The sequence below is a fragment of the Xiphophorus couchianus genome, chromosome 11 (genome assembly GCF_001444195.1).
Source record: "Xiphophorus couchianus chromosome 11, X_couchianus-1.0, whole genome shotgun sequence".
Classification (NCBI taxonomy): domain Eukaryota; kingdom Metazoa; phylum Chordata; class Actinopteri; order Cyprinodontiformes; family Poeciliidae; genus Xiphophorus; species Xiphophorus couchianus.
This window is the reverse complement of record NC_040238.1, coordinates 15,969,654-15,993,811: the sequence shown is the minus strand read 5'-3', so window position 1 is coordinate 15,993,811 and position 24,158 is coordinate 15,969,654. Positions and strand designations below refer to the sequence as shown.

Sequence of the window (24,158 nt, the reverse complement as noted above, 5' to 3'; positions counted from 1 at the left end):
AGCTGAAAATCTTACTGCGAACTGATAAATAAATTCTCACGAGAAATGTATCAACAACAGCTGCTAAACGGCTGTGATGAAAGTAGATGATGTGAGGAACTTATATAATCGCTGGTGATGTCAGAATTCTGCCTTTGGAGTTATATTGTTATGTCACATTGTGATGTCACAGATATTCAAAGTGGGTTTGTCTGATGGATTTTTTATTAACACGGCGGATGCGCGCGCAACGTGACTGCAGAAAGAGTCAGTGGTCTTTTAAACTGTCACTGGTTGCCATAGTTACCCCCCATGTAGCAACCTAGGTTACTACAACTGTTTAAAATTGAGTGATAAAATAAATTATGCTACCAAATTGACATTAGGAAAAGGAATACTGTATTTTACTGTATTTTCCTGCTTTTTCCTTGGTCCAATAGTGACACTTAGTAGTCAACGTATGCTTTTATTTTGAAGAAAGGCATATTTCTTATTCGTGTGTTTTGTGACATGCTGCACTTCCTGTTTGGGTCTAGCTGTTTTTTTTCTGACAGAAAGTTCTTTTGCTGTAGTTCAGGTGCAGGATTCATCTATCGAGTAAATTGTTTTAACTTTCCAACAAAAATCTTTTGTTTCATTATGATACAATATGTAACTGATATGTGGCTTAACTGATGCTAGTGAATAGAAAATAGCGCCAAGTGACAATATGGGATCATTTTCCATGTGCTACGATTTGTTCGATGCATTCAAGTGATGACTTTTAGAAATGTTCAGAAGTGACATTATGTCTAACACGTTCCTTAAGAAGTTATAAAATGACTTTCCCAAAATGTAAAAGTCTTTATATTGAAAGTGAAAAGATAGTAATGGTTGTATGTTTGCATAATTTAAGCAAAACCCGCACTGTGCTCACAGCAGGTTACGGGGACTGCAGCAGTCAGAATGACCAGCAGAGGGCAGAGTGACACCACAATGTGTCCATGGATTGACGTGAGTGCCCTCCTCCATTCTGACTGAGTTCAGATGGGTTATGGATTTAAGCTCCGGATGTTTTGTACCATCGTTCTGCACTATAAAAATATCCATGCTGTATAAATCCTTGCTTACATTTTAAGCACATTAGTAAAGTATGACCAAAGGCTCAGAGGCAGAGCCTGAGCTCTGTTCATCCATGTTGTCACATAAGAAAAGGAAAAAACCTAAATGTTCTTTATTTATGATGGAACATCCTTATAGCCTATAATCTGGCTAATACCTGATTAAAAATAGTGATGTGGTCGATAATCACATTAGTTGCAAGTTCCTTTAAAACTTTTAAGATTTTTCTAAAAATTTTAATTTTTAAAAAAGTTAATGACCCCATTTTGGAAGAGTTTAGAGTCTTTAGAAAGCAAGAATTTGGCTAAAACTGAAAAATCATCACATTACTCAGCCCGGATTGTCACTGGAAAAAATGTAGAATATGCATGAAAATAATTTTCCAAATTAACTCTGATTTTAGACAGGATAGCACAGCGCTTGTGCTTCGAAATTGACAACAACCCAAACAGTTTCTTTTGCGACCTCTGACCTTCCAGAGCACATAATGCTGAGCCAAGACTAAACTTCTCCTCACTGGGAGGCCTCACTTTCATCCTGCTCATCCGTTTTCATCCAGTGTAGTAAAATATTTACTATCCACGCTCAGAAGTAGTGCATCCAATCTGGTGAGGTCGTAGCCAGCAATGATTTGGGGATTTGGGAGGGTACTTATCGTTTTCCTGCTGCTCCAAAAAAAACAAAAAACAAAAACAAAACAGCTAAATAATTTGTGTCTAACTAAAAACGGCATTTAATTAACTAAAATATTCTTAAAGACAATGCTTAAAGACGATGCAACGTGCGAAGGCCTCTGAGGTTTCTTAGAGAACAATTTACTGCACAACTTTGTGTTTCATTGCGAAAAATCCTAACAAAATAGGTAGAAATTTAAACGTGATGTGAATGAAAGTGGAAAACTGGATGCGTTTAGCCAGGTACTGTAAAATCGGTGCAGTTCTTTTAAGTCGGGAAGCAGTTGAATATGAAAACTGAGCCATGGCTCATCACTGCTGGCGACGGTATTTCCCATTTCGCGTGAACACGTGAGGAAGCGGTTGTTCCAAACGGCGTTGTGCTGCTTTATCTCATTACGACGCTCCGCCGGGAACAGATTTTCTTACCAACCTAATTAGTTCTGGTGACTTATGAAAAAAAGATTACGATGATCCGCTTACTGTGAATAGCTTTGTGATCCAAACCTGACAACAGTTAAATTGCTCCCCTGCAGCTCAGACGTAATGACGTTCTTTAATACAAGCTGACTCAGACGGTGAGACACAATCAGGAGAGAAATTAAAGTCCTCAATGAAATCCCATCAGGAATTGTTCGACTCTCTGGTCTATTTATGGCAGCGGCACAAGGACTTTGACCAAGCGGAGTTTTAAGCTGTCCTAAAACAGATAATAGTAATAATTAAAAAAAACAATTATTTCAGCTGAAATCTTTGTCGTCAGTTTGTCGTGTGGTGCTGTGATGGTTTTGAAACAGGCGACAGACATCTCACCGTCAGACACGATCTGCATTCCTTTGACTGTTCTGCAAGCATGTCAGCTCCCAAGTTCTCTGCTCTGAAAACTTCCAGACACCTACAGAGTGTCTGTACCTTAGATGTTATAAACACGCGGATGAAACACACGGAGCAGTCTTGGATTACTCCATGGAAAAAAAAAAAAAACCCAAAAAACTTTAGAGCAACGAATGGAAAAGTCAGCTCTCTGCAAGCTACCTTCACTTTTTAGCCTCGCTTCTGTCGGTGACAAAGACAAACTATTCAGGTATCAAATCAGCTCAATTTCTTTTGTTCAGTGTCACTTTAAGAAAAACATTTTAACAATGGGGATTTTTTTTTTTTTTGCATCCTGGGTGAGTGGCTCCTACAGAAACAATGCACTTTTAGAAGTAGATTTAATGCATTGCACTTTTTACTTTTACTTTGAGTGATATGATTATGAAGCGCTGCTCCTCCCGCTGTGAAGAACTTCTCTAGATGAAGAGCAAGCATGTTTCAACCAAAAATGCACCAGACGCAGACTCACTCCTACGATTTGTGCTAAAGTGAAACTTCCTGTTTGTACTCAAGTTTCATTTTTGTTTAAAAAAACACTCTGTTGATTTCACAAGTTTCATATAGGGAAAAGTATTTCTTCTGTTTGAATTTGTTATTTTGGAGATATGTTATTTATTTGTATCTTTTTCCATTTTGTTTTCAAAACACTTCATATTGTTTTTGTCCGATTCCATAATTTCTAAACATCAGATCAGATGTCCTGATCAGTTCGCCGGTAGCTGCGAAACTTTACAGTGTTAGACTTTATCTGAGTGGTTTCTTGGACAGATAGTTTTACTTAAGTAAGAATAGCAATGGTAATCTTACTTGAGTAAAATATCTGGCTGCCTGGGAAAAAAAAAAACAACAAAAAAACACAGCTGACCTGTAATCCAGTTTCAGTTAATTGTAAAGTTTGGTGAAAGGACTGTGAATCCATAAAATGGACTCAACAATAAAACATTGCTTCTGTAGCTGCTGCTGCGTGTAGCAACAGGAGCCATTTTTAAACGGAGTTGTGGAAAGCAACGTGTATTCTTCTTCTTCTTCTTTAACGTTGTCATTTAAATGTTTTGTGAATTTTTGTATCGAAGGAGAATACTTTGAAAACCAATAACCTGGACTTATTTGGGAGTATTAAAGACAAGCAAGCTGAATACCAAATACATATTTTCCTTCCACTTCACCATGTGCCCTACTTTGTGTAGGTCTGTCACATAAAGTCTGAATAGAATTGAAATCAATTTTGACGTTTTGCTGTTGTAACGAGGCTAAATGTTAAAAAATCTTCCCGAGTTATGAATGTTTTCGCAATGCAGTCTGCAAGATGATACAAACTTCTCTGCAAATAAAAATGTGTCCCGTCAACAGAAACGACTGAAATGAATCAGAATTGCTCTTTTAGACTTTTGCAAATGTAGCAAAAAACTGGATAAGAAATGTGGAAGTTTGTCTGCCTGAATGGCTGCAATAAGAGGAACAAACAAAGTTATACTGTGTGGGAACCAACACCATAAATATACATATATATTTATATTTAAAATGGTAGCAGGGAGATTTCCTCCTCCTGCCACCTCTCTGTTGTTTGCTCCCATGTCCCACTTTGGTCGTCACTCATGATTCGGCTCAAATAAAATATCCTTCTTCTGTATTTGTCTATTGAGACCGTGAAAGAATCAGTGTGATTTATTTAAAAAAGAAAAATTCACTAAAATGGACAGCAGGGACGAAAAACCCAGCATAATTTTCAATCCCTACAGATGAGCCCCACTGTGACAGTAAAAAGCTACAGTGAGGCACAGGGAGGAGTAAAAGTATTCCTTTGTGGAGCGCTTGAGAAAATGTTTTACCTCCTAAACATCTGAAAAGTGTGAACCTCTAGTCTTGTCTCAAGTCCTGTTTTTAACTTCATCCATATTCCCATCAACTTACCAGCTGAGGAAAATTTATACCTATGAATAAGCATGACAGTGGCAGCATCATGCTGTGGTGTGGAGGCAGAAAAAGTTCAGTTTGTTTGCTGGGCCCCCTTCACGATAAATTAAAGGGGAAGTTTTAAGTAAAATGTACCTTTTAAAGCTTTATGCCATGTTTTAATTTTAATTTTCTCATCAAAAACATACCTGGAGAGTTGCCTTGATTCTCTGAGGCATGTCTAAGAATCCTGTGCAAAACACTTGGGTGGACTAGAGCAGCCTTCCCCCGCCGCTCCTCCAGACTAGCCAGCAGCAATTAGCAAACAGCTGGTGGAATTGCACATCTGCTGGGCTCAATTAACACCCAATTTCAAGGTGTTAAATTATGAAGTCAAATTTCTTTCATATTTGATGTATAAAGCGTTTTTATAACCACTGACGTTAACATAGTTACTTGATTGTGATATGAAATAGCACTATGTGCCTATTGTTACACTATTTAAATGATACACTGGCTGTTGTAACATGACTAAATATCAGGGATGAATATTTATGCAAGGCACTTTAAATGCCTCTTTACTCGCTTGCTTTCTCTATGAATTGATTTCTTTATTCAACAAGTGGCTGTTGGTAGAGGTGAGCAGATTCATCCAAAATATTGCTAACATTGATACCAAGTCAGTATCAGTATTGGATCGATTCTACTGGGGTTAGATCGACACATTAGTTTCTGATTCCGTCTTGAAATTTGATCATTTTTCTGTACTCTAGTTCCTCAAATCTAGCTCAAAAACGATTTTTGTTTCGATTAGCTATCAAGTGATCATTTATTTTTGCTCTAATTTTAGAAAAATATGCACACACACATTTGGTTAGTTTTTCTATTGTTTGTATTCGTCATATTAAACTTTGTCCAAATTCTGTCCCAGGATTAAAAAATAATAATTCAAAGGAAAAACCACAAAAACACCTGAGGGTCAGAGGCTTGATGATATACTAACCCTAATTAATAAAAAGTCTCGATACTGATATCGGTAAACGTATCGATATCGGTGATACGGGCCTGCTTTACCTAAATTTAACGCAGCATCGCACACCTCCAGCTGACGGTTTTCACAGACATTAAGTAGTTCTAAACAGAAACAACGAGACTCTTTGGGGACTGACGCACAAGAACAGAAAACCAAACAAATATGTTTCTCCAGGAAAACAAGGAGTGAGTTTTATTCATCACAAACAGTTTGCTCTAAAATGAACAAAAGCAACCCAGAGGCTCCTTTAAAGACGATCCCCTCTTTGCCCAGGTGGCTCAGAGTCATGTTTGACAGGCAGCACTTCCACATGTACATGATGTGAAAATAAAAAACCCCACATCGTCCCAGCCTCCACACACACTCCTTCAGAGCCACCTGCAGGCAAGAACTCTGCTTCATTTCCACCTGCCTGTCATATCAGTGAACACACAGTCTGGTTTTATCCCTGCGTGCGGTGTTTACCTCGGCGAGCAGCAGAACAGGGGCGGGTTCGCAAATGAAATCATGTGGGTGAGCGCAGCAGCGGCGGGTGGAAAGGAAACTTGTTGTAAAGCCGGAGTGCTTTGGGTCGCAGTCGTCACTCCCCGAAAATCTGTCCCACTATATATAGTTATGTATATATATATATATATAGGCACTAATAATTATTAATTTCTACTTCAACATGTCTATATCTTCAAATCCATGAAAAAAAAAAAAAATATTTACAAATGATCAGATATGTAAAGAGGGAAAACAGAGTTTGCAGTAGCATCATTCCTCTCAAGCTTTTGCGGGTAAAACGGTGAGGGGACCTCCGACGACGCCATGAGACGTCTCCGGTGACGCGGGACGGGTCTGAAGGCACTTAAGAGGAATGAGCGGTTTTTTTTTTTTTTTTTTTTTTTTAGAAATGAAGAGTAGGGATTTCAGCAACATGCTGAAAAACGTTGATTTGTCGTATTTGTCCCACTTATTATTGGGAAAAGAGTACACTTAGACACAGGGTTCCTGCTTATGTTTTTTAATCTAGTAGTCCCAGAGCCAACTTTTAAAAATGTTCTGCATTTTTAACTTCGTCTGGAAGCAATAAACGTGACAGTGGGACATTTTATTTTCATAAATTCAAGTTGCACAATTGGCCGTACGTTTTTCGACTTTGCAGGAACCAAAGTGACGGTGTAAAATAGTCGGGCACATCGTCTCTACCATGACTGACAATAAGTTAACATTTCAGCTGATTCTCCGTCTCTGATGATCACAGCTGGCCTTCTGGAAAACACTGAAGCAGGTGATCTACAAAACTCTTTTAGATTACAAAACTAAAATGGACAAAGAGCTCGGAACAAAAGCTGACCCGAGAAGCTCTTGTTCTCACCGGTTGTGAAAGATCACATGAAATGTTCTTCAGTCTCACTAATGGAAAGAGTTTCATATTGCCTCAGTACTAAAAAAACAACAAAAAAAACAAAGCGCGTTTTCACTCCTTCACATAATCTGGAGAAAGAAAGAAAGAAAAAAAGCAAACATCTATTTACAATCAGTTCAAGTGTTAACCATCCAGACCCCAAATGAATCAATACTTCACTGTGACATAACGCTCCGCTGAGTGGAATGAGAACAAGCTGTGATTAAAGCTGTAGAGGCTGAGCTGCACCAAAACAAACCATCAGCTTGAAATTACAGGGTCTGAAGCATTTTTGCCAAAAAAAAAAGAAGACTTTTCTTTGTATTTGGGCGTCTAAAGAGGCTTTTCTCTGCATTCGATTCGCTTCGTTGGGAGTTTGGATCTGGGAATGATGATGTTCCCAGTTAAAAGCGATAACTTCAGCAGCGTGTCGAGGTTTTATTTTTTATTCTATTTTTTTTTTCTATTTAGGGTTGGAGAACAACTGTCAAGATTCCTCGTTAAAATGCCGATTTCAAAGAGGAAGTTTCACTTTATTTTTCAGACTTGGAACACAGAAATTATAAGTTCCGAGCAGAAATATACAGTAATTGAAGCCACATGTGTCTGTTGATGTTTGTCTCAGTCCAACAGATTCAAAGGTTCACTGTAAAAAACAAACTCCTATCAAGAATGGTCTGGTTTCTAATGCAGATATGTTAGTACACTTGAAATAAGAGAAAAATAACATGTAAGTAACTTTTAAGCACAATACAGGAGCTTGTCAATAATTCCTTAATATTAATGAAAAAGTATCACTTCCACTGGCAGGTTTTCCCCCTTATAACTACATTCCCCATGTTGTGTTAACATGGGGAAATATTAACGTAACATTTTCCCATGAAACAGTGCTTTTTCCAACAATATTAATCCATCAAAAAAGCTCCTATGTTGCAAGTCAGTTTTGTCTTATTTCAAGTGCACTAAGATATTTGCACTAGAGAGTGGACCAAAAATCCTTGGTAGGATTTTGTGTTTTTGCAGTTTTCTGGTATGTTAGTTGAGGAACTACTCAACTAACTAAACTAAATCCATCATCCTGCGTTTGCTCCACGTTATGCATTTAAATTGTGTTGGGCAGAACCTGCTCTGGTTTAACTGAATCATCAACAGGAAGATAATGTGACAGAGGAATAAAAGTGACTCCCTTCATGCCTGGCTGATACTTTACCCAGAGCAAGCTTGCTGTGGGCGTTAGGACAGGATCGCACCTGAAAGAGGAATCTTAAGAAAAGAGAAGATGTTGCTGTTTCTTCTGGCTCAGCTGGCAAACTAGACAGCCATTTTGTGAATAAGTATGGATACAAAACGGGTTCATTCTTTCTGTGTGTAGTTATTTGTGTCAGCAGCTTCTCTGGGCTCCCTTGGTTTGTTCAAACCAGAATAAGACTTTTCCCAGATTGAAGGATTGTTGGTGCAGCCCATGGGCTTTATCAGTCTTTGTTCCATATTTAGCTTTGTGCACTATGAAAGCTACTAAGCAGAGTTGTTTGATGTTAGTACGCAGAGTTTGGACAAGGTGGAGTCTAGTTAAAGTACTGGGTTCTGATGAGCTATTCCTCTTGTCAAATTCATTATTTAGTCGTCTTTAAAAAACATCTTTTTCTTAGTAGAATTAAAAATAAGTACAGGGTTCCTACGCAGGTTTTCTCGGGAAATTCCAGACTTTTTCCATATTTAGTTCTTAATGTTTACTTCAAATGTTGAATACTATAGTTCAATGTTCATTTTTTAAGATGATATTTAGGATTTTCAAACATGGAGGAAGGAGGGAACGAATGAAAGACTGAAGGGGGCAGAAGGCAAGAGAACAGGAGAAGAAGGAAAAGACCAGGCCTGTCACAATAACCTTTAATCACATGATAAATTAAAATGAGTTCAATAATTTCAATTCTGATGATTAACATTTTTTGAAGGCCAATTTTGTGTGGAGGCATCATAATCAAGTAAATTTCTGGTTTTAGTTGCGCTTGTTTAATCTATTGTTTTTGAGTGTTGTGTTTTATTTTTGTTTATTTACTATATTTTTCAGTTCCAGTGTGTAGTGTTCTGTACTAAATTAAAGTTTATTAGCCTGCGAGACTGCGAACTTGCATTGTTAGGCCATTATCAACAAATTAGTTGAAAATTGACTCATACCAACAATATTATTGTTTATTGCAATAATTTCCGGGGCAATTTACAGTCCAGCAAAATGTGTTATGGTGACAGGCCTAGAGAAGACATGAGGGAGGACACAATACTTAGTCAATTGGATGGGGAATAAAGTCTGGGAAAACAAATTTGTTATTTTTACCTCCAGACCTGGGTAACACTGAAATCAAATTCCAGACTTTCCCAGACTGCGTAGAGACCCCGCCGGTACCACATCTAGCTTTTTAGCAGTTTTGTTGTGGGTCCTCTGGTTCTGGAAGGTTAACTTACAAACCCTGTATTATCGTCACTCTCACTGCTATGGTGTAATACTCAACACATACTGCGGTGCACGACGGCAAACTCGATCCTGACAGGAACTGCAATACACACAGGACTAACTGTAAGCATTGAAGGACACTTAAAATGAGAAAACACGCAGCTCCGATTGGTACAGTGTTTACAGCGTTTGGCTCTCACTGAAGCCTCTCGCTAAGACTACCTATGAACACAAACGTGGAAGTTTTGTCACTTTAACGCGGACTGGGTGGAGCGACTCAGTAAGTGAGAGCGGCCATCGGGGTTTACTTCTGGATGTGGAAGCAGCAAGTCTTTCTTTTGAGAAGGTGAGAATGCTTACAGCTTAACACAAAGTGGTTAAAGTGTTACAAACTTTTATCCACAACCAAAGGAAAGGAAAAAAACAATCTACACACATGTTAGTATATTACAAATATTTAAAAAAGTAAACTTTTATCTATAGGCATTTTAAAATATATTCCATCAAAAATAGTGTTTCAACAGTAGAAAACAAATGTTATACAAATGACAAAAGCTAAATGTTTACAGTAGAAAGTTGACATGATAGACTGCCTCCTCCGTTTCTACCTGGCACATCAGAGATGCTTCCTTCCTGCCTCCTCAGTTTATGTTAAAAACCATGCAATGACTGGAAATAAAGAACCATAATTTAGCAAACAAAACTCAAATGAGGGTGATAATATTTTGTACATCTTGTGGCCTGCGAGCTCCTGTCACCTTTGGCAAGTTTGAGTGGTTGGGTTTCAGTCCCGCTGTGACCTCCAGAGCTCGGCCTGTTGCAGCTCGGCGGTCCAGCAGCGTGGAGGGCGGGCCCGATTGTCACGTCTCGGAGCGCGGCAGCCCTCACTGTCCTTATTCCGTCATCAGATCACAAATGACGACTTGTGTCGGAAATCCCCCTGCGGAGAGAACATGCAGTTATATTCCATAAATTAGGATATGCGATCTGATGAGGCCTGTTTGTGAGATTTGAAATGAACAGCCTTTAAGCAGGTCTTAAACTTCATTAAGTTTACATTTCTGTTAAAACAAAAAAAAAAAATATATATATATATAAACGACATTTAAAATTTTCTAATTTTAAATGTCATGTTTTAAATACATCGTTAAAGGGGCAGTATTATGTATTTTCCAGGCACACAGTATCATCTTATATCACAGTCAAGTAACTATGTTACCTTCAGTTGTTATAAAATTGCTGCATATATAAAATATGACTTAAAAGAAATTTGACATTGAAATTTAACATCTTGAAATTGGGTCTCTGTCTCTTTAAAAACTCCTGCTCTTCTAAAACAGGAAGTCATCGCAACATCTCTCCTCAATTAACCCTTTAGTAACATTTTTCCCAGAGTTGCTCTAAAAGCAGCCCCTATAATGAGCTCAGCAGGTGTTTGCTAATTGCTGCTGACTAGTCTGAAGGGGCTGAGAGGGGAAGTCGCAATGTTTATTTAATGACCATCGTGGCTAAACTATTATAAAGATAATCTGCAGGGTTAATAAATAACATTTAGAAAAGTGATTGTACTTTTGGTTGTACTTCTAAATAATATAGTTTAGAATACAGTTCAAATAATCGATTGTATTATTACCTGATTGCTTATATAAACAAATTTATGTCCTAAAATATACCCAAATGGAAACATTGTGCACTTTCTGATTACACTTACAGAATATTACTGCTGGAAGCTACACAAAGCAATGGCCCAAAATTCATAAATTCGTTATTTTACACTAAGATGGTTTGTAAGTGGAAAGATGTGACAGTCGTCAAAGGAGTTTACGTCTCTTTGCTACTTAGAAAAATTAGAGAGAACTCCTTCTGAAACTCTACAGGTCTTATTTAGAAAGGTAAGTGCTAAAGGTTCTGACCTCAGAGCTATTAGTCCATTTCCCAAAATACATTCAAACCAGATCAGAATCACCTTCCTGCCACATTAGTATGATCTGTGTAAGGACTGAGCTGACACGAGGGTTGAAGCTGAACCAGTGGTGTTGCGACTCTGATTTGAAGTACTAGCGTAGTCACATTTGGAAATTTCTTTTAACTTTATGATTCATCTACTGGATGAAATAATTGCAGCAGCAAATACACATTCTGCACTTAAACCTGCAAGTAAGACACAGGAAAAAAGGAAAAAAAGGTAGTAAATTAAAATTTTCAAAATAATAATAAAAAAAAAATTCTCTGATGTTGCACAGTCATAAATCTGTAAGAAAAAAACTCCGAAATTTTAAGATTCATTTCACATATTTTTTCTGTTGAAGTCGTAAATTTGCAAGAAAAAAACTACTAATTTCCAAGACTAATGCAAACTTTTCAATATGGGTATATTTAACATTTATTCAATTCAACTATTTGATCAGTTTTTGTCTCACAAATTTATAACTTTTAACCAGCAGAGAATTTATTATTTTTCTTCTTGAAAATTTGAGAAATGAATCTCACAATTTACTCTTTTTCGTCCTTTTAACTAAAATGGCAAGTTAATTAATTTTCCCTTTGGGAACAAAAAAGCATACATTTTGACATATTTTAAGCTTGTGTGGAATATAACAGCAAGCTAGTATATTCAACTAACATCCTTCGTCCTGATTGTCATATCAATGCGATGTCATGATGTAATATACTAGAGAAAACTCGAGGTTTCATCTTCAAAGCTGTGTCATGTGGTCATAGTTCCAGACTGCACCATCCTAAGCAGTTATTATTCAGAAACAGTTAAAATTGACAGGCTGGTCTCACGTTAGTTTGACTGTTGAGGCTCAGTGTTTGTTGAGCCTGAGATGTATTTAATAGGCCAGTTTCAACAAGCTAGCTTTTACTGAGCGTGATTTCTGTAGGCTGGATGTACAAACCTCATCCTCTGTCCTGACGTAGTCCACTCCGTCTCCCTTGGCTGGAACTTTGTAACTGGCAAACACAAATCAAAGCACAGCTGTTGTAGTCTGGCAAGCTTAAGTGTTTATTAATTTAAAATAAAATAATATATTTGTGGATGTTGAGATGACAGCCAGGTATATTTGGGCATCTTACTTGTTTCCGGTCTGTTTCTGACCGGAGAAGTAGCCTTGTTTGTATGCACAGCAAATTCCCACCGTTATACATAGGAGCACAATAACCACCACCAGCACTCCCAGTACGATGCCCACAATGTCAATATCATCTGCAAAGGTTAAATCAGGGGGAGGAGGAATCAGAAATGACATTTAGAATAAATCTAACAAGTAGAGATGCACCAATTGCAGTTTTCTGGACAATCACTAATCTTTAAAAAGCCTGACCTGCCAATTCTGATTTTGGCTAATACCAGTTTTTTAAATAACTGACACTGTCAGGTGTTATAAAGGCCACAATGCACATCTGTGTTCCAATCTTATTATTGGAAAACATTTGACAATACCTGTGAAACAATACAAATGAGTTTCAGCAGCACATGATGTAGTGATACAAATGACAAGTTTACAGCATTACTGCTAAATTAACTAAATCAGTTCCTTTAGTTTTTCATTTTTCTCTAAACTGAAGATCTTATCTTTGGACCTAAAGAGGAACTATCTAAAGTCAGCACACAGACACTGTTTTTATTACAGCTGGAAGGTATTGATCAGGCCAGAAATCTGGGTGTGGTGATGAACGCAGACCTGAACTTTCAGAGACACATAAAGAGGGTTACAAAGTCAGTCTTCTATCACCTGAGGAGTATTTCCAGGATGTCCCAGGAAAATCTAGACATGTGTTTAACTTTAGACGGATTGATCACCGCAACAGTGTCTTCCTGTCTAAATAGTCAGACAGCTGCAGCTGATCCAGAACGCTGCTGCTCATGTTCCCACTAAACCAGGGAGACAGAGCACAACACCCCAGTTCTAAAGTTCTTCCAATTGCTCCCTGTAGCTCAGAGAATATACTTTCAAACACATTTAGTTTACAAATCACTGAACAGCTTAGCACCAAAATACATTAACGACCTGTTGTCGTATCAACCTTTCAGACTGGTTATGGTCTGCATCCTTAGAACCAGAACCAAACATGGAGAAGCAGAATTTAGCTTCTATGCACCACAAATCTGTAACAAATTAACAGAAAACTGCAAAATAGCTGGTGCACTGAGGTCCTTTAAATCAAGGCTAAAAACCAGTCTGTTCAGAGCTACTTTTGCCCTTTAATCACTGGAACATCGATGAACATATCTGAGGATTTTGATGGTAGCACTTGACAAAACGTAGTGCTTGATCCTGGCTCTGCAATCGGTGACTGTATTATTGTTTTTATGTTTTCCTGATGGTAAGCACTTGTTACTGAAATGTGCTATAAAAATAAACATGACTGATTATTTACAATAACGACAAACACGATCAGTTTGACGAAGACAGTTAACACTTACACACTTCCATCTTCTGGGGTGCACACTGAGCATGTCCTGCATCGTTCTTCGCTCGGCAGTAATATTCGCCTGCATCTTCTTTTATGACCGAAGTGAATCTCTGCACAGAGAGAGTGAAGCATGTCAGAATAATACAGGCCCCTGCTGCGACTGCACTTTTCTTTTCTTCAGTCACTCGCTATTTGCAGACAATTTAAGAACATCTCAACACATTACAGGATGAAGACTCTGGCTTTGCTTGGTACTGACAGTCACTACCAAAGAACAAGCAGTGACTTTCACACCATATTAATGTTATCCACTAACAGACCAAATGTTACTTGTCAATCAGGCAAAGTTATATTTAGATGATTCATATAATTTAAATTCAACTTAAATAGGAAAATTGGAGAGACATGGACTATCTGCTCACTTTTCTTGATAAAGTGGCAATTTGGTTAAAATACCCTTTGCTAATGCTAATTTCTTCAGTATTTAGTGCAATAAGGTTAATACATATATTAGCATAAACAGTTTTTACCCCAGTTAGTTTTCATCTGAAGATGAAAATACATCTCCATAAACAGTGCTCAGCAATTTATTGTCATGAGACAATTTGATTAGTATTTCACCGTTAACAGCATGAAGTCAACAATATTTCAGTTTTTTGCACCAACCTTTTCACTGTTGCTTCTTTTCGAGCATGTAAAGCAGTCACAAAGTGTCGAGAAAAAGAGGACCAACAAATTAGATTTAAAGATTTTCAACAAATATTTTAACTTTTGTCAATAATAACAGTTTTCAGCAGGGAAATGTAGAATTGTGCACGCCTCCATCTGGCTCTACTCTGGAGGAATCTCATCAGTGACCGCCAGTCATCAACAGCTGGCGCAACATGTGGACCCATCTGGAAACCTTTGACAAGCCCTACAGTGCAGGTTAACCTGGCTTCTGACATGGACCGTCAGGATTTTAATTAGAAATAAAAATAAATAATTATTATTATTATTGAAAAGTTAATTTATTTCCGTCATTAGATTCAAAAAGTGGAACTGGTATATTAAACAAGTAAAGATATTTATTTGTTAATTTACATTATAACAGCATAGCTATTTCCAAAGGCATGGCTGACCAGGAAGAGAGCACAGGTGCTTAGGAGTTTTATTGGCAGTCTCTTCCTGCAACAAGCCGTTTATCCCCAAAGGTAGCATCGTAGCTCCTTGGTATATCCTGCTCTGAATCAGTCATAAAGGTGCCAAGTAGGGATGCACCAATTGCAGTTTTCTGGCCGATCACCAATCTTTAAAAAACAGACTGACCTGTCGATTCAGAGTTTAGCAGATACCATTTCTTTTCGTCTGAAAAATCGCATCCCTAGTACAAAGCATTTTCTGATGACATTGCTTGTTTTAGTTAAAGTTGTTTCACAAAATCAAAGTCAAATATTTATTTATTACACCAACATTAACTCCATTTGCAGCTTTCGTCCCATTTTTCTGCTATTACGTGCGCAGACTGGATACACTAAGTTTAATAGAGGCACAGTACCAATAGGAATGTGTTTTAATGATTCCAACACAAAGTCAAAATCAAACAACTAACTTTAGCCATTAGAGCAGTAGAAAGTCCTGCAACAGATGGTCTAACCACTATAGAGTCCAGATCGGAACAGCATGTCGGTCTGGGATTACGCGACATAGAGACAGGCTAAAACCACAGCAGATCAAACACATGTTCTCCTGCATTATGCGTCCTGACTCATGATTACCTTGACAAACGGAAGACAAGTGTCCTGTTTCAAAGCAAGCTTGCAGCACATACCAGCTTTTATTTCTGTAATTCTGTGTCCTGCGGTACAATTGCTTCTTTTTAAAAGCATTTCACTTTACTTTTGCTTACAACAATAGCACTAAATGCATAAATGTTGCTTAGTGGAAACACAGGAGTGTTATTTTCCTTCTACAAAATGCAATGTAAGGTAAGTTATGGCATGGTATAAACAGAGGTTGAGAAGAGTAGCAAAAAAGATGTACACAAGTAACACTAGAACTACTTCAACATATTTTTATTCAAGTGAAAGTAAAAAGGATCCCTCCGAGAAATTACTCAAGTACGAGTAAAACAAGTGTTTTGTAAAAAAGGCTACAGATCAAATCATCGGTTATGTAATATTTAAAAATTACACCATCAGATGGTCCGAAATATAAAAGACTGTGGAAATTTTGGTATTTTAAAGACCAAAACGAAAATAATTCATTTAAATAACATAATTCTAAAATAACAAAATCATGTAAAAGACACATTTTTTCGAATCAATTTCTTTCAATATAAAACCTATGAAAACTTTAACAACTTTAACAAAACCTGACCCGCGCTGGGCACATTATCCAGAAATTTTACTTAAGAAAGAGCAGCGATACTTCATAATATAATTATTCCAGTAAAAGTAAAAAGGTCAGTATAGTGAAAATACTCCTAAAAGTAACTTTTCAGAAAAAGTTACTCAACTAACCATAACAGAGTAAATGTAACTACTAACTATTGCCCGACTCTGTGTGTAAACAGTGCAAAGTAAACTCTCTATGTTCACTTTTTCTTGTGTTTCATTATGTAAAAATAATAATGCAATTTGAAATTACCAGCTGCATTTCCATTAACCATAAAATTGAGCAAATTTAAATTACAAAAATAAATCTGCTTAATGGAAACATGCCAATTTTGATAATTTTTTTGGCAGTATCAAAATGGGTTTATTTCGCAAAACTGCTATGAAAATTGCTTTACATAACATGATCAACAGCGCCCCATGATGTGACTAGTGGTGAAACAATGAAGACAACAGGAAGTAGTATGAGGATGAAGGTTTTTTTTTTTTGGACAATGAGCAGCCGTCTCCACCAGAGCTCTCACAGCTTTGCACAGTTCATAAAAAGTTCTGTGTCATTCAAACATGTTGAATCTTTAGCGGTTCTGTAAAATCACAAACTACAAATTCCCCAAAATGGCACAAACGTATGAGAGGTTTGCCGCAGCAACCCCTGAATGAGACGCTGATGTCTCCTCTGATGGCTGATAGACGATGACCGGTATTGCCATGGCTAAATTATGAATTTATTTCATGAAATTGTTTACAACCATAAACAGTTTCATGATGCCATGATTTTTAATGATGGCGTCATGAAACTGCCATGATTTGGAATGACTTATTGCGTGAACAAGGTTATTCAATTGTGATTTTAATTCAATTTCTCATTTAATGAAAACAATGCAATCGCAAAATTATATTTTTTGCGGCATCAGTAGAATATTGACAAATACTCCATTTACAATGGAATTGCAGCTACTTTGACTTTGTTCTTAACACTTTACAGCTACTTTTTTCTGTGAAGACTGGAGTTCAGCATAACAGGTTAGGAGAGAAAGTGAGACAGAGCTGAAGGTACCATTTTGAAATGTCTTTCGTTTTACCGCTCTGCCTGGTTTTGAGACAAAGAGCAGTTGACTGTGCTGTGTCACATCTGATGGCTGAGAGCGCAGCAGTCTAAGCTGTGCTGGAAACTAACCTAGAATTGAGGAATGTGCAAACGAGGAGAGCAGATTCCTGTCGCGGCCCGAGCTCCTCGACTGCCTCCCTAAAATATCTGCCCCTTCCCCTGGGCGTTAGGCCACTGTCCCCTCAATGCCCCACCCAGGCCCCGCTTGTGTGTCCTTGCCCAAACACGTGCACCCGCATACTGACCAGAGTTCCTGTTCCTGTGTTGAGCGTGTATGAGGAGTTAAGGAATTTGGGACTGGACTTGGGGTCCTCTGGAATCTCCTCGCTGTTCTTGAACCACTGGTACTGAGACTTGGGGAAGCCCTCCTCCTCCACGCAGCTGAGCTCAGCTAACTTCCCGAAAGGCACAGACTTTGGAACGCTGCATTTTGGCACCACTGGCTTCACTGTGGTGGCACAGAACATATGACACGAATCAGGACAGTACATCTTGAGCTTTTACATTCCAAAAGCATCACCGAGGAGAAACAAACTGATGCCTCGGTGCCTACAAATCAGCCTGAAGCTTTAGAAAGACCAAAAACTCATGGGTCACTGAAGTGGCACCACTAACAGGACCTGGCGAAAACCAGCCAGAAAACGTCATCGAAACACGCGGCGCATGCTTTCTTTAGCACTGCAGTTCAGAACAGATGCAGTTTCAGAGCCTTCCTCTTATAGCCCAGAACACGCCTTTGCAGCTGGGCAGTTCTGAACGCATCCTAGAGAATATGCCACCCGGGTCAGTGCGACCTACAACAGGGTTTCACTTTACAGCATCCGCAGTGTGAAGTCTGCCTTTTAAGGGCAAAGTAACGGCTCCTACTCTGCGTTTCCTGTGATTTTATTCTGTTTTCCAACAGAAGCACACAGAGTTCAATTGGGGATGAAAGGAAGCCGGAATACCTCTCACTACAAGGTCGATCACAATCTCGTCAAATGACTTGTTGTCATCAGCAGCGGTGACCTCACAGCGGTATTTGGCTGTGTCTGACCTTGTGGCGTTGGTTATCACCAACGTGGCCGGCTCTCTGATCACAGCTCTGTTCTCCAAGTCACCTGACGGAGGAGAGATGAAAAAAGTTGAACAACAACCAGCAGAAAAACAGCAGCAGCTGAAGTTGAACCTTACCCGAGATCCTCCTGTCGAAGTAAACGTAACTTGGCTTATTGTTGGTGATCTTTTTCCATTCGATGCGTGGATTTATTGTGGATATGGACTCAATCAAACATGACAACTCAACCCCTGCAAAGGAAGAGAAACAGCAGGTGATGAGTTCATTCGGGGCCATTTTGGGTTGTGTGTTCGGTCATAAGCGCTTACTGTTAAATTCGTCTGTGGAGGGGGATTCCTCGCTTGTTTTTAGCACCACTGCCAACACACTGAAGTAACCTGCAACACAACAAGCAGGCAGGCAACATAAGACTCTGGATTTTCATGATGAACTGATGATCTCGTCCAATCCATGCTGGTTCCGCCGATGTTGGCCTTGTTCTAACACCCTCCCTGGGGATGGATTTCATGCTTGTATTCAATTTCACAAACATAATCAAAGGGAGCATAAAGTCTAAATCTGTGGAACAATCTGGACAGGCAGAAGTATTTCTCCTTGCCTTGTTACTGTCCGTCTTCCAGTCGAGTGTTCGCATGTCAGCTTGGGTGTGTGTGGAAGTTGAGGGTGGGGGAAGGTTGGGGTGTTGCTTCTATGCACAGTGGATAATTGCGCAGGGAGGCATGTGGCCTTTTCAGGGCGAGCTCACCATGGCAGTTGTTTAACCTCCTGCCGAGCCTCTCTTCCCCCGCCCCTCCTCACTGTCTATCTCTGGGCCTGATGCTGCTGTCCATGTGGGACTAACAGTGCAAAAACACCCCAGAAAGATGTGAAGGACGGGGGGCATGGGAGGGGCCTCCGCTGAATCATCCTGACAGCCCATGGTCCGCGAACAAATTCGTGGAAATCACTTCTGCATGACTGTTGACCGAAGAACGCGCTCATCAACACTTAGATCGGCTGAGATCTAAAATGATGGCCTGGCTTTTGGATGCAGGGTCACTGAAAATCTATTTTCGTCAGGCTATTTTCTACTGAACATTCATATCATCAAGATGCTGCTTTCACAACGAGGATATGTTGGAAAGGCAAGCATTGGAGAGTTCAGGCCCCAAAAAGTCACGGTGAAGCTGGACCTGAACCACCGGAACTACAAGGTGTAGGAAGGGCTGAAGAACCAATCATTAACATATATAAAGATAAACATGATCAATATTGTCACCGTCCTACAATAACGACCTAAAAAGATGACTTAGACAAACAAAAAAAAAAGACATTTGGCAAAAAATCACTTAGGCCAGAACTATATTAGGAAGGTGACAATATTAATATATAATATGTCTGATAGAATATTAAATAATTTTACTGAACTCCGATCCAGAATCACATAGCACATAAAAAATGAAAAGGAAAAGAAAAAAATGTGGCTAAAACAGGAAAAGTCAAGTCACCTTGTTTGGCAGTATTTTAAATGTTTATAACACAAAAACAATCAATAATTAACTGAAACGACAATATTGTGATATGTTTTTCAGCAATATTGTGTAGGTTGGTGGTCCTTTCAGGTCAGGGATTTGAACCTGAACAGGATAGGCCACAAATGTGTGACGCTACCAGTGAATGTCCTCCAGTAGAAACGGTGCAGTCAGCCTCTAATTAGCGGTGGGAGGTTTAAGCCCTCTGATTCTAAGGAAAGCACTCAAACAGGGATAAAGTGACCTCAGCCAACTGGCATTTGAATACACAGCAGAGTCTACGGTCACCTGTTAAAGCAGACAGCCTAAGCTGATTAGCCCAGGCTCTAACCCAAGATCATAACAAGATAGAAGATTAGACTTAGCTGATGCTCACAGCCACAACACAACACTAGCGTAAAAAGGTGCTCACTGAGGGGGAAAACAAATGCACAGCAGCAGTTTAGGGTTTTGCCACTGTGCCTCTTAACTACTTAACAAAAATAAATAAATAAAAAAACAGCAGCGTGGAGTGAAAGCAGAAAATGAATACAACACCTTGAGAGGAATTTGTGTATAAAAGAAGAAAGGTCACGTGATCAGTTTGGCAGTATTTTGGATATTTAAAACAAAAAAGTAATCAATAATTATCAATTTCAACTGATGTGAAACCCTTGTAGTGTGATATGTTTTCCGGCCTTATCATTCAACCAAATAAAAATAATAATAATAATAAAAAAACAGAGATCTAACTATTGAAAAAGAAATTAATGTTTGTTGCTGTGATAAGTACAACCTCAGGCTCCAAGCGTAATAGTTAAATCTACAGCTATCGCAATCTATCTGTCTCTCTTTCTGCCTATCTAATAAGAATGTCTACTTGAAAACTGCTACTAAATTTAGCATCTTTGTATTCCATGTTGTCACATAATTATCAAAATAAACATATAAATAAATTTAACATGTAATAGTATTCTAACTGTAACATTTACGTTTTTGTTTACCATGAACTTGTGCCATTGACTGATTTATTGCTCAGGTTTCTCTCCCATAATTAGTTCTACTTTACTTACAAATGTTTGGCATGTAAAAGTCTTTTATTGTCATCACCATACTGTAGTCTGTCCAGGGCAAAGTGGCTTTCTGAATGCCAGCTGTATTTCTAAATAGAAATTGTGTCCACCTCTGTTCTTACACACAAAGCCATCAACAGTTTTCCCTCTGCTCCGACACAAGTACTGGAGTTTCCTCCCAGTCCACACACTTCTCCTTTATTCAGTCAGTATTAAAGCAGATTAGGTGCCTAAGTGAGCTTGACATGGAGATAAAAAAAGCAAGAGATGTGCCTTGAAAACAGCTGTCCAGGAAATCCCCCCACTCAAAAGGACTGGCTTGTGGCATACTTCTTTCCCTTCATTAGAAAAAATATATCCTTGTGTTATTATTTAAAGGCACAGAAAGGACATATTCACAAGCCACACGAGTAACACTATACCCTAGAACTTGCATACACATGTGTACAGATTTGTTTTACCAAAATGTAGTAGTTCATCAGTCGATTGTACATTTATACCAATTCATGATTAATTTATGCATTGTTGTCCTCTGCTCTGTATTTCAAAGTAATCCAACTAATTATAAGTAAAATACCCTAAAAAATTGTAGTTGTATAAACATTTTTCAGAATACGTTAGCTGGATTTCTAGTGTCTAGTCAATCCAAACTCTCTGCTCTGATGTTAAACCTCCTACTCACGCTCATAAAACACATAAAAAAGGCGTAAACAGATTTTTGAAGATCAGATTGATGCATGTAAAAAAAACTGCTAAAGTAACCATCCAGCAAAAAAATACCTTCAGCATTTCCCTCCAAGTGTTTTGCAATTCAGCACACAAATCCAGTAAAATATCAGGAAGTGCTGATGATAGGACATGGGAGGGGCGTTTCCCACTCTCTTTCCAAGCACCTTTCTCTGACTGGGCCCAGTTCTTGCTGTTCTTAAACAACCTCCTCGGTGCTGCTCCAATGGAGCCAGGGATGAGTCCACAGTCACTGTGATCACGATGCAAGACAGCGGTGCAGATCAATAGCATTTAAATCATGCAGGTGCTCACTGACCTACATAGCGGTTTTCCTTTCTTGGTTCGCTACAGATGTGAGTTGTGTTAATCTGCAAATCTGCAAAGTTGTTTTTTTTTTTTTCTAATCTTCCTTGCCTACTCTATGATGGGCTCAGGCTATTCTCTGTAATCTTAGTGTAATGCCCTCATAACCCACTCTCTCAGTTTTACATCACTGAATAATACAGCAGGCCCGGCAGAGCGGAGGAGTTCTCCGTGCCGGCGCGCTGTAATGAGCTCCTCCTTGTTTGGTAATGTCTCCTGGGATGCTGCACTTGTCTCCTACGCTGCCGCTGCTGCTGCTGCTGCGAGACGACGCCGGCATCATAAATAGAAAGGTTCAATTAAACAACCAGTGATATTCCCCGTGGAACATCCAAACTTCATGCCTGTGGAGAATATTCCCACGCCTCTTTGGAAACTCAAGACATCAAAGTGGCTGCGGCCAGTTTTACACGCGATCAAAAGCTGGCATCGAAACTGTTTTGTTAATAGTTTTTGACGGTTCTTATTTCATCTGTTATTTCATTTATTTAAACCTGATCAGTGCAGATGGTGCAACATCCTTTACTCAACAGAAATGACTGTCATCACAATAAAATAATTCCCTGATTCTCTGATTGGTTTGTCACTTCAACCAGGACGTTTCCAGGGTCAAGTCCAACACATAACATACCGTATACCTTTGGCTATACTTCAACAGTAGGGTGTTGTCAGGTGTTGTAACTCTTTCCTGTAACATTGGTAGAACAGGCTAATGTACATTTGGAGCCAGAACAGGAGAACAGGCTCCACTGCTATTGCTACCTGAACAACATGGCCTACATACCCCTGATTCGTATTCAGCACCTTGTTTCACTGTTTCAACACTGGCAAACTAAGTAGCTTGGCTGGTGACGAGTCAAAGCCGTTCGCTGTGGGGGAGAGAGGAAGACTGGGATGGCTGAGGAAGACTCCACTGGGATCAGTGGTTTTTATTCTCCAGTTAAACCTGCACAGTGTGACTCTTTGGTGTTTCCTCTCTATAACATCTTATATCTATTTTTAACCCTCATAAAGGTGAATTTATTACAGCCAATTAAGTAATTAAGGTTTTGTGCATGTGCAAATACATAGTATTATTAAGTAAATGTAGTGATAAAAATGACATGCAATGATATGAAAATGTTCTGGTAAATATTTTAGATCAACTATTAAAGGGATGTTATTGTGTTTCCTTCTAAACAAGTTAGGACAGGTCTATGGGCAATACAAAACATCCATTTGCACAAAATCATTCTGAAATATATAGATTTCACCTGCTAACATCGCCTCTTTAGAGTTCCTTTCAGAATGAGCTGTTTTAGGGCCTCTGTCACTTTTATGCAATTTGTTGTGGATCTCCTAATGATAGAATGATGATGCTTCCATGATTTATTTTAATTCTAACCAGCAGAAGCAGCTTAAAGCATTCTTTTATTATTATTATTAAATATCTTATCTGAATAAAGATATGTGTCAGATAGTTTCTCCTCTAGGCTTACTGTGGAGTTTTCCATGGTCTTCCCTAGAAAGAGTCTCTGATGGGAATGTTCCTCTGGAAGCACTCAGAACTGCTTTTACAAGGTCTAAATGTTTATGCTCTCAAACAAACTAGCACTAGTTTTATTCCCTCAATGTATGACTACCAACGGGTATAAATGTTTAACTTCCAGTAATAGAAGAGGAAGAAACACATTCCACCAACTAAAACAGAATCAGAAATATGCTGGCAACGATGCACGTCTTTCTGCAACATGACCATGACACGTGCTCTGATGTTCCCATAGAAACACAGGGAGATTTCTATAGTAACAGAATTTCCACCATAATAAGAGTGACCACCAGTGAAACACACTTTTTCCACCTGTTCCCGTGGCTGTGGGAGGAAGTGACTAAACAGGCCCCAGAACGGTTCGTTCATAAAAGCAGTCAGCTTGAGCGGTGATGAAGACAGGAGGAAGGCTTCAGAGCTGAGCTGGCATGAGGAATGACCCCGGGTTGTTTCGTCACTGCTGCGGTCATCCAGCAGCTCTCCTCCATCCCCAACACATCTTTCCCACACATCCACCTGCCTCTACCTCTCTGCTCCGAGAGATTAGACTTCTACAGACCTAGTATAAAGTAAAAATACTTTGGTTTCAGAGAAGTATGCTATTTACGCAATTATCCA

General features: G+C 38.8%; 1 protein-coding gene and 1 long non-coding RNA gene across 3 annotated transcripts in view; both read right to left on the bottom strand.

The window, feature by feature from the left end:
- Positions 1–5,717: 5,717 nt before the first annotated feature.
- Positions 5,718–24,158, bottom strand: part of LOC114153032 (junctional adhesion molecule C-like) — a 43,487-nt gene continuing 25,046 nt past the window's right edge. Inside the window, exons 2-10 of one of the 2 annotated variants that reach the window (XR_003597259.1) lie at positions 18,666–18,734; positions 18,474–18,587; positions 18,248–18,400; positions 17,546–17,748; positions 13,828–13,927; positions 12,477–12,606; positions 12,299–12,353; positions 10,157–10,338; positions 5,718–10,067 (exon numbers count right to left, since the gene is read on the bottom strand). Coding sequence is in view for 1 of the 2 variants with exons in the window: in XM_028031270.1 (XP_027887071.1) it covers positions 10,303–10,338; positions 12,299–12,353; positions 12,477–12,606; positions 13,828–13,927; positions 17,546–17,748; positions 18,248–18,400; positions 18,474–18,587; positions 18,666–18,734 (860 nt within the window). In the remaining variant the exon portion in view is untranslated. Of the gene's footprint in view, positions 10,339–12,298; positions 12,354–12,476; positions 12,607–13,827; positions 13,928–17,545; positions 17,749–18,247; positions 18,401–18,473; positions 18,588–18,665; positions 18,735–24,158 lie in introns of both variants that reach the window. The other variant, XM_028031270.1, reaches the window with a different exon arrangement.
- LOC114153033 (uncharacterized) lies at positions 12,753–13,495 on the bottom strand. The gene is made up of 2 exons (XR_003597260.1): positions 13,462–13,495; positions 12,753–13,135 (listed from the first exon to the last, which is right to left on the bottom strand). It is a non-coding gene; the product is annotated as an uncharacterized LOC114153033 (long non-coding RNA).